This window comes from Cryptomeria japonica, chromosome 2, assembly GCF_030272615.1.
Source record: "Cryptomeria japonica chromosome 2, Sugi_1.0, whole genome shotgun sequence".
Lineage (NCBI taxonomy): Eukaryota > Viridiplantae > Streptophyta > Pinopsida > Cupressales > Cupressaceae > Cryptomeria > Cryptomeria japonica.
Genome location: NC_081406.1, coordinates 9,264,679 through 9,276,287, shown reverse-complemented (window position 1 = coordinate 9,276,287; position 11,609 = coordinate 9,264,679). Strand labels below are relative to the sequence as shown.

Here is an 11,609-nt window from a genome sequence, read left to right as displayed (position 1 = left end):
ACAATTTCATCATCATTCAACAAACTTTCATAGAAATTAACGTTGATCAAGTCACTCCACACCCACTCCACTATTTTAGCATATAATATTCAAATCTGCCAAATCAAGTCGCAGCTAAACCAGAAAATTATCGTTTTTTTCTTGTTGCCCAAGTTAATAAAATGAAATTTGTTGAACTACCATGCAAAACACTTATAACAAAAGGATGTGCTCACATTGTCTGTTTCGCTCGATGTTGCAATGGAGATCTGTAGCAAGCGTATACTATTTGCAAGCATTCTATTATTTCTCTGCATATCAATCTGCTATGCAGGTAAGTTTAAGAATACTCTTTCCTCAGTATCATATTTCAATTCTCTTCTATTCTATTCTATGATGTTTGAAGTGATTATACACATAATCATGTTCTACAGAGGATGGTCCAGCACAAGAAGATCCACCAGAGATAGTTGGGAAGGCGATGTCCTGTTTCGATCATGTACACTTCATTAGATTTCTTCTTTTTCTTCTCAGCAAATACCTTCTTTTTTTTCTAATGGGCGCCTAGCTTTGTTTATGATATATTTGTGTGTTAAACATGTTTTTAGGTCTATGAATGTCCGCCTGCACATCGTTTGACGCCAAGTGGTACACTCAACGTTCCTTATGAACAAACAGATGAGTACTGCAATAGTGGTTGTTATGACGGGACACAGTTGGTTCTCACTTGTATCGATCAAATACTTACAAACTTCGAATTTTACAACAAGGCTACTGTTGAAGATATCAGAAAAACAATTGTGCAAGCCTGCAGTAATACTGATAAACGCGGTAATACTAGACTTCTGTCCATTATTAAGTTCGACTGTTTGACGTTAGGGTAAAACTTACCAGCAATTTCTTGATCTTTTATTTCTGTTTGTTCTCTAATTTGGTTCATCTTGATGATGGATTACGGAGTGTGATCTGAAATGTTGATGCAAAGATTTACACACAATCAATTTTGAAAACAACTGATCAATATCTCATGGATTGTGAAAACTTAATGTCTTTCACTGATTCTTGTTTTTGGATTTGATTATGTGATAGCATCAATTAGAAGAATGATAGATTATAGAATATGATCTGAAAGATTGATGAAAACTGTCACACAATAGAATTGGAAAACAATAACAATTGAATTATAAAAATCTAATATCATTATTGTTCATCTAACTTGTTGTGCACAATTGTGCAGGAGATTTTAACGTAATGGAGCGGGTCACTGCGAGTGGGAGTACGGGCAAAACTGAGGCTAAGAATATTGGTGGCGTAATCATGATGTTTCTATTCTTGGCAGGACTGCTATTACCTGTATGATTTAGCAGGGGTGCCTGCCCTAATTACAATAATATAAACAATAAATCTGAACAGGGTATGGTACTGTATACAATTTGTTTATGACCTTTATATGGAGAAGGATACAACATTATAGATACAAGTTCGAGTGTTTTATGCAATGTTCTATGCATTATGGTTGATAAAACATTGTTGTATTGGCATATACTATAATTTATAATTTAGATGTATAAATTATGAAATTGTGTTTTAAGTGTTTTTATGTATTTACAATATAAAAAATTGTTGGTATTGGAATAAAATATAATTTATAATTAAAATATTAAAATTATAAATTTGTGTTTTTTTATTGTTTTCATGTATTTAAAATATAATTAAGATGTTTAAATTATGAATTTATGTTTATAAGTGTTTTCATGTATTTGAAATTTAATGTATAATGAATTTTTTATAATAAAAATAAATTCAATCTTTTTATTATATTTAATTTAAAGATTAAATAAAAATTTAATTATTTATTTATAGTTATTATTTTATAATCAATGTGAATGATTATTTTAAAATAAAGAAGTGTACATGTAATTTATTTTAATTATTACTAAATAAGAAGTTTAGAGTATTATTGATAAATATAAATTGATGTTTTACTATAAATTGTTAAATATTAAATTAAAAAGGATTTAAAATATCACTTTTACAATATATAATATCAAATGATATGATTATCATTTTTTTATCTATATGAAATTTTTAATAGAAAAAAATTAAGATAATATAAAAATATTATTTTTTATTTTTGACAATTACTTTTATCACTTTTCGTTGTCATTAATATGATATAAAAAAGAATTTTACCCATTAATGATACTCATAGTCAAGAGTTAGTTTTAAAATAAAAAATAAATAATAAAAATTGGTGCCTAATTCGATTTTGATATCTACTATATGATTTATTTCTTTCTATCTATCTTTTTTCTTTTCTTTTTATGTTTTCCTAGCATTTCATAATGACTCTATTGATAGAATCAATATCAATAGTAAAATTATATGTGTAAAATGTACCACTCTAATTGATATTCTCAATCATATATGACATTAAATATGTGGAAAAATATTTTGAAGAAAATTATGTCACAGAAGAGATATTGAGCTTATATTAATCAAGTAAAAATGAATAAATCATTACAATTTACCCAATATTCTTTAGTCATTTTTTGATAGTGTAGGTGTACCTACAAAAAAACATTGATCTTGTATTAATCAATTAAAAATGAATAAATTATTATAATTTATACAATATTTTTTAGTCTCTCATTATTTTGATGGTGAATGTACCTACAAAAAACCATGGCACGTCTCTATTGCCAACTTTCAATATATAAAATAAATAAAAATAAGAATCATAAATAGTGTACAAAATAATGGATGCAAATCCATGGATGCAAGCTAGGTACCCAATTGCAAAGAAAATATCTCATGTCCTTACTCATAAAGAGAATATTCTAATAATAGAATGTGACCCCTCTTACACAAATACAAATTGTACACATCATAGTTTCAACTATAATCTTTTATTAAGACCACTTCAATATGGAGGCTTCATAAGTGCTAAAAAAATACTCTAATAGAATATCTTGAAAAGATCCTCCATAACTCTTGACCATTGACCTTATTTTGTAATCTCATTGATTATTATGATCACCATAATATCTCACAAAATTTAAAGCATAATGATAAAATTATATCCATCAACTCCTAATGGGCTTCCAATTCACTCACACTAAGGATGTTTAAGACCTAACATGGGACATTATAATCATTATCTAATATCATATTATCTTAATATTTCCTAATTTATATTATACATAGAGAAAATCATGTGGATTGTGTAGAACACAAGATGCCACTGAGAGGGGGGTGAATCAGTGGTTTTCAATATTTTAACCTTTTAATCCTAAATGTGTATACTGGTTAGCTGCTCAAACACTAAGTGAATGTACCGGTGAGATAGGGGAAGACCAAAATGCAAGCACACACAAAAGGCACATCACATAACATCGAATATATGAGGAAAACCCAATATGGGAAAAACCTCTATGAGAAATGTTGCAAGAGTGAGTCTATTGCTCCAATTCAGCCTCACAAATAAAACTGTTACAACGTTTAGGGCACCAACCCAAGGAGCACCAACTCCTGCTAATTTAGGGTACCAACCCAAGAAGCACCAACCCCTGTTGATTTAGGGCACCAACCCAAGAAGCACTAACCCCTACACTGAGCACCATATCTGTTCCTTCCAGCACACATTTTCTAACCTTAGAAACTTGCAACCTATTTTGTCAGTCTTGCATTGTCAATCACCATAAATGATCTCACGGGTCCCTTCACCAAATTTGGTCAGCACCTAGATACCCCTGCATTGATCATTGCATCTCAACAGTCAACCTATCCATTTGCCTCAAGCCACATCCTTTGTCACTGAACCCGTGATTTTTGCAATCTACATAACTGTCGCCCCAATCACCAACTACCTCATTCACTGCCCTCTGCATGTTAGGTTTTCTACTTTGCCACCTAGATGCTACGTGTCTTGTTTGGCGGCATCCACCTCAGCTCACTATGTCGGTTCGGGTATGGTCACTGACCATAACACACAACTGGTGTATACCTTATATTGTCAATTCATCTTACCCTATCAGTGATGCTCTAACCGGTTAACCTACATCCCAGCTCTTCTTTCTTCTCTCGATGGGATCACATTGGCATGGTCACCAAACTAAGCCAACCCATAGCAAATATCTTGGGTGAGTCATCATGCTCATCTCCAACTTATTAAAATTTATTCACTTTACCTCTTGGTTCTTTGTTGCATACCAATATCCCTATTTACCGGTTGATATTAACATGTGAACAGTATTCAAGGCTCATACTCTAGCACATCGGTGACATGACAGACTCAGACATCAGTCATCAACCGGTATCTCTATTGATGTCAGCAACATGGAATGACTCCATATATGTAAGCGCTACCACTTGTCCTTCTCCTTCATATGTACAGACCTCATCTTAATCGATTTTCCAAAGTGGCAAACTCATCACTCTTTACTCTTCCTTCTCTATCTTGGTAGCTCATCATGCCTTCACTTTCTAATCCAGTGTTTATTTATGATTTTATAAACTGGAGGCTCCCACAAATTCCACTCTAATCATCCAGTGTATACCTTCTATCACTTGATGGTTAACAACTGATGAGAATCGATTGACAATAAATTGCACCAATTTGACTTTGCTAGCATTAAGCTGATACATCTTCAAAAAGACACATAACCCAGTTGACATCCCCTTTGTCTACCTTACTAACATGCAACAACATAGTTTCTATTAGTCTTCTATTCACTTGATGACAACATCTTTAACTGGTTGGAGTCCTGCTGCTAGTCATTAAACTACATAACAGTTGCACTGCACATTCTCATTTGTTCAACCCTGCTTTCTTACCGGTCACATCCTTACTAGTTTGCAACAATACAATTCCAACACATCACTCACCGGTTAACATCAATGATAGCACTATCAATTGACTACAATGACCACTATGTTAGTAACATCAATGTCAGCACTACCAGTTGATTGCAATGACCACAATGTTGCTTGGCATCAATGACAACACAATATCATTAATCTCCCCCTTTGGCATTGATGTCAATGCATGTAGTATCTGGTATAATATTGTCTTATATCTCCCCCTTTGACAACAATGACAAAGGGTATTGACAAAACTTTCTACTTGTTGCTTCTCCCCCTTTGACCATTATTCTAACACCGGATTATTGATACCAATTGTATATTTTCCCTCTTTGGGGGATGCTCTGACACCAATTTGTTGATACTAATCAGATAGTAATCTGATACATTCTACCCCTGTGCGGGTAACTCTCCCTCTTTGTCAACTCTTCCTCTTTTTCCTCACAACTAGTTGAGTGAGCACTTTTCTTCCTTTGTTGTAGGTCATTCTTTCGAGAAAACTGACTTGTGACTTGATAGACAGACAAATTGAATAGGCACCTTCCCAAAGTCACTAACAAATCAGTACTATTAAGAAACTACCTAATCTCTCTATGTCCAACATAAACTACCTCTGAGTCTAGCATGTCTAATACCAATCAGAAGATATGGCTATGAACTCCCCCGGAACCACAGATCTTAGGTCTTCTTATTCTACCAAGTCCTGAACCAGTGCTCCAACCTACACCTAGTATCAATAGAGCTGAGCATATGTGGACTGCAGATTATCTTCCTCTTCCATGATGTCCATCATAACTTGGTGACATGATCTTTCATGACCACAATGCCAACTTACATCAACATCATGTCAGTTACCAACTGGTTAACTCATACTAATGAATGCATATAAGATCAACTATCCATTGCCATGCAGGGGTTTCCTAATATCACCGGAAACATAATTTCATCTATCCAAGCTATAGGAGCCACTGCAAAGTTACCAAAACACATTGAATCACCTAACCTACAGTTCCAGTTAACTTCCATATTGGTAACACACTACACATATTGGTTTACCATACTGGTCCAATATCTCTACTGGAACACTTTGTCCATCAGCCTTTGTCTCCGTGTGTCAAGTGCCTGTGATCCTAGTTGCAATTTGAACCCTCCATTCACACAAACATCAGTAATCCATCTCTCATATGTAGATGTGTAGCCAAGGCAGCAACTGCACACACTACCATCTCATCTTCTTCCTTGTACCGGTAGGAGCCTGTCCTTACATATGTCTTTTTAAATATTTGGGGGTGAATGATATGATCAGTATGTATCTCCCCCTAAGGTCTTGCATCTCCCTTAAACCTTAGGAGATATCACCTATGCATTGAATGCACAGTTCCTACCCATGGTCATATCCTCTTGCTTCTTTCTCCATACCTTCTTGGTCTCCCTCCTTTTCTCATTTGTAGCCTTTGGGACAGTGTTGAATTCCTTTTGCTGATTGGTCCTTTTTCCAAAAACATTGTTGTAGTAGATGTTCATGCCAAACAACTGATTTGAGGATCTTCTATCAAACCGGTTTGATCTTCTTCTCCAAGTCATTTCATTATGACCAACTACCGGTTTCAATAGACTTCTTGATCTTGTAGGGACACTTCTCCTTTTGTTCCATGTAGGCCAATTCTCATATGCTCTATTATCACTTTCATATTGAGCATAGTTGTTATATCGGCTGTCATGTGACTAAAATTCCTTCTTCCTGCATTCATGACTTCTGTGGACATAACTATTACAATGATAACATAACATTATCATTTCTTGGAACAACAAATGGACTCATCCTATCATAGATAGGAGCATATCTATACATGAGTCTGCAGGATGAACTTTCATGTCCATGTCTATGACATTTGTGATGAATTAAATTGCTATTCTGGGAGAAAAAAAAATTGTCTATTCCTAGACCTCTTTTTACGTTCATCTTCCCTATGACCATATTCTTTGCATGCAAAATAGTAACTGAGGAAAGAGGGCTTATAAATTACAAATTTATTCTTCCAAGCATGTGGGGATCTTACCAGTTTGTTTTCTCCTTTTTTGCTTCTCCGAGGACTGTTGATGAGCAATCCAGCTTCCACAGTCCTTTCATCCAATCCCTTACTTTTCCACACTTGTCTTGTCTTGTGGGTAGCAGTATTTCTTTGTCTTCTACCAGCGGGAGATCTTCTTGACTATTTTCTCATGTTCTTATTTCTGATGAAGTCATCTTCTATTACCTTTCCTTTCCCTTTTGGATCAACATTATTCCTCTTTGCAGCACCGGTCTTCATCCTCGTGTCATCACTAGTTGTAGTCAGGTCTATCTTCCTTCTTGGATCATTTATGATAGTGAAGGTCTATCCTTTTTTATTCCCACTTGAGGAGACAAACCAAATCTCTTTGTTGGAGATGTCCTTGCTTGTGAAGCATTTACTGATATCACATCAAATTCCTCTGGTATCCTTGGAGTGTTTTTGTTTGCTCAACATTTTATCCAGAGCTTCAGATCTGCTATCATATAGGATCCTCACCTTGAGCTCATCTTGGCACTTCTAAAGGTCATTCTGGAGATTCTCTGCTTCTTCTATTAGCTTCTGACATTCTTTATCCTTGGCCTCTAGCTCTGATTCTAAATCTTTACACCTGCATTTATTGGTATCCAAATCTGATTTTGGTTCTTTATTTATCCTTTTAGCATCATCCACTTGTGCTATCAGATTTGCAATGGTTAACTCTGACTCTTGAAGACTTTTGAACAACCGGTCTTGTTCCACAATAGCAGCATTCTTGAACATCTTACATATTCTTTTCTTACTCTGATAAACTCCTCGAGTGCACTTACATGTTCTCCTTTGAGATCAACTTCAGCTTCATCTTCACCATCACTGCCAAACACATCTTGTCAGTGGGATTGATCTATGTTATCCCTTTTAGATGTGTGCATCTCACTTTCTATCTCTTGAGCCATGAAGAGATGGGTTTCTTTTTCATCATTGTTGTAGCTACTAACCAAACTAGATTTATCATCGGTATACTCATGTGTTCCATTTCTCTTCTTGCTCTCACAATCTAGTTCACCAGTGGTAGGTTCACTGCCATAGATCTTCTTCAATCTGTTAAATAAACTCTGTCTATTTTCACTTATCCACCTTTGAAAAAACATCACCGGAGAGTCCACTAAGTATAGCCTTCATTTCTTCAGCATTGCACCTGTATCTTCTTTCAGATTCAGGATCGGTGGGAGGATTGATAGAACTAGAAATACCATTAACAACCGACATCCAAACATCATAGCCTAATGAGGATAGGTAGACTTTCATTCTACAACTCCATATAACATAGTTTGAACCATAAAACACCCGTGTAGGGATTGACTCAAATTTAACCATTGTGCTCTCAAACCAGAATCTACCCAAGCTAGAGAAAGCTTATCCAACTGGGAACCTACGCTGTGATACCAATTATAAAACACAACATTCCACTGAGAGGGGGGGTGAATTAGTGGTTTTTAATATTTTAACCTTGTAATCCTAAATGTGTGTACTAGTTAGTTGTTCAGACACTAAGTGGATGTACCGGTGAGATGGGGGAAGACCAAAATGCAAGCACACACAAAAGGCACATCACATAACACCGAATATATGAGGAAAACCCAATATGGGAATAACCTATATGAGAAATGTTGTTGGAGTCTACTGCTCCAATCCAGCCTCACAAATAAAACTGTTATAACGTTTAGGGCACCAACCCAAGGAGTACCAACCCCTGCATTGAGCACCAACTCAGTGATTATAATGAGTACAAACACTACAAAAGTAATAAACCAATTAAAAATGAGTTTTGTAACCTCTGCATATAATCTCTTCACCAATTCACCTTTGCTTTGCTCTCTATTAATTCTCTGCTCTCTCTTTGACTCTTCCTCTACTCTATCTCTGCCTTGTCTACAACCTTCTTACCGGTACAAACTCTATTGGTTGAATGAACTATCAGACTCTGCACGTGGTTATCAGTTGCTCTTCTTACCCATTGAACCCTGCTTGGTTCTCTGCCTGATTCCACTTCTACTCTACTTCAAACTTGACTGACCTCTTCTCACTCTGCCCTGCTTCACTCTCTGCAACCTTCTTACTGGTATAAACACATCCTGTTCACACCACTCTCAAGCTCAGTGATAGTCTATGAGTTGCCTTAACCTTGCTGGTTAAACTCTTTGAGCACTCAGTCCCTTCAATGTCTTTTCTCTTCAACACTCTAACTGATCAACTCTTCGTCTTCTCCCACATCCGACATGTAGTATCTATCACATCTAGCGGTATCACTCCTCTTCAATCTTATGTCTACATATTTATAGCCAAGATTTCCCACCAAAAGGAAACTCAAACTTGGTGCTCTAGGTTTTACTCCATCGACCACGAGGCATATTGAATCCAATCAAATCTCATCTTCAAGATTGACAACCTGCAACAAATCAAGCCTCACCGCTATATATGTTCCTTCCAGCACATGTTTTCTAACCTTGGCAACCTGCAACCTATTTTGTCGGTCTTGCATTGTCAATCACCATAAATGATCTTTGCAAGTCCCTTCACTAGATCCTATCTGCACCTGGATACCCCTGCATCAATCATCATATCTCAACAGTCAACCTATCCATCTGCCTCGAGCCGCATCATTCTGCACTCAAGTCATGATTTTCATAGTCTGCATTAACTATCGACCCAATCACCAACTAACTCATTTACTGACCTCTGCATTTTAGTTTATCTTCTTTTCCAACTGGAAGCTACGCATCTTCTTTGTCATCATCCACCTTAGCACACTGTGTCGGTTCAAGTATGATCACCGATCACAACACACAACCAGTGTATACCTTATACTGTCGGATAATCTTACCCTGTCGGTGATGCTCTAACCGATTAACCTACATGTCAGCTCTTCTCTATTCTGCTGGTGGGATCACATTTTCTTGGTCACCAAACTAAGCCAACCCATAGCAGATATCCTAAGTGAGTCTGCATGCTCATCTCCAACCAATTGAGATTTCTTCACTTTCCCTCTTGGTTCTTTGCTGCATACTAGTATCCCTAATAACCGATTGACTTTAACCTGTGAATAGTCTTCAAGGCTCATACTCTAGCACATCGGTGACATGACAAACTCAGACATCAGTCATCAACAAGCATCTATGTTGATATCAACAACTTGGAGTGACTCCATGTCTGTAAGTACTATCACTTATCCTTCTCCTTCATTTGTATAAACCTCATCTTAACCAGTTTGTCAAAGTGGCAAACACATCATTCTTTACTCTTCCTTCTCTGTCTCGGTAGTGTAGGATTTGAGAAATACAAATCCACAGAACCCAAAAGAAACCTGCATGCAAGAAACCTGTCACAGAGAAAGAGAGAGAACGAATACAAGGGTTTTGGCTCTGACAAAGAGAAAAGATGTATTATCAGAGAAAAATGAATCAAGAATAAATAATACAAGAGATCAATCCTTATAAAGGAGATCAACACCAAAAGGAAAACCTAACCCTAAGGTGTGTGCATTTAATAATTAAATATTAATTATTAAATAACTAATATGTGCATAAAGGGAAATCTTAAGAGGAGAGTAAAGTTAATTAATTACTTTACTCTAACACCCCCCCTTAAGATGAGCTACAATGTAGCTACAAACAATGCAGAAGAAAGCAAAGGAACTACAATGCAAAAGAGGGTCCCTGATTCATTTCCCTCTATTGAGGACTTTCTGATGAAGTTCAAACAGCAACGATCTATCTTGCAGGGTTGTGGTAAGACTAAGACTGATACAGAGTGCATTTTCCTGATCCTCTCCAAGCTTCAGGGTCCATTTCAGATCTTCTCTTCGACCTTCTATTCCACCATGGATGCCTTGGGTGCTCGACATGTCATGCCTTCTTTTGAGGTCTTTTGTGATCATCTGACTCGTGAGCAAGCTAAGCTTAAGCAGTTGGATTCACTTTCAGTAGCTGTTCTAGGTTTAAGCTTCTCCCTAAGTCTAGCTTAAGGGGGGGTGTTAGAGTATTCGGGTATTTACTTGATTAATTAAACATTCTTTGTTTAATTATTTAAGTTCCCTTTATCTCTTTTACATTTAAGCTAACTTTAGGTGCATATAATTAATTATTATGTGCAAACCTAGGTTTTCCCTTTTTAGGGTTTCTTGACCTATTAAAGGTTGAGTTCTTTCTTTTCATTGTAAGAATCACATTACATATTTTTTGTGAATATTGAGCTCTCTCTTTTTGAGAATATTCTCTGGGTTTTGTATGTTCTTCAAATTTTGCTTCATTGCTTCTCCTTGTAACAGGTTATTCGACTTGCAGAAGATCTTTAGGCTCCTGTGGTGTTGTATTTTCTCAACTCCTATATGGTATCAGAGTTGTTGAGGCACAGTTCACAGGATGGCAGACAGACCTATTGAATCTCTCACACCGCATAATTACCACACTTGGAAGGGTTGCATGATGACTCTTCTCCAGTCAAAAGGGTTATGGTCCTGTTTGGATGAGGTTCAGCCTCAGTTGACACGTCCTTTTGAGATTATGCAGCACAGGAACAATATGGATCAGGCTATGGAATTGATGGCTTTACACATTTCTGACAGTCTCCAGTTTCATCTCGAGGAGTGATACAACCCTCAAGATGAAACTGGAGACTGTCGGAAATGTGTAAAGCCATCAATCCCATAGCCTGATCCATATTGTTCCTGTGCTG

The 11,609-nt window shown here is 36.3% G+C and overlaps 1 protein-coding gene across 1 annotated transcript; it reads left to right on the top strand.

Moving 5' to 3' along the window:
- The first annotated feature begins 233 nt into the window (after nucleotides 1-233).
- On the top strand, nucleotides 234-1,536 carry LOC131053552 (uncharacterized). Its single transcript, XM_057988175.2, has 4 exons — nucleotides 234-313; nucleotides 414-478; nucleotides 588-810; nucleotides 1,217-1,536. The coding sequence occupies exons 1-4, from the start codon at nucleotides 241-243 to the stop codon at nucleotides 1,336-1,338; spliced, it is 483 nt and encodes a 160-aa protein (XP_057844158.2). The 5' UTR covers nucleotides 234-240; the 3' UTR covers nucleotides 1,339-1,536.
- Nucleotides 1,537-11,609: the final 10,073 nt, after the last annotated feature.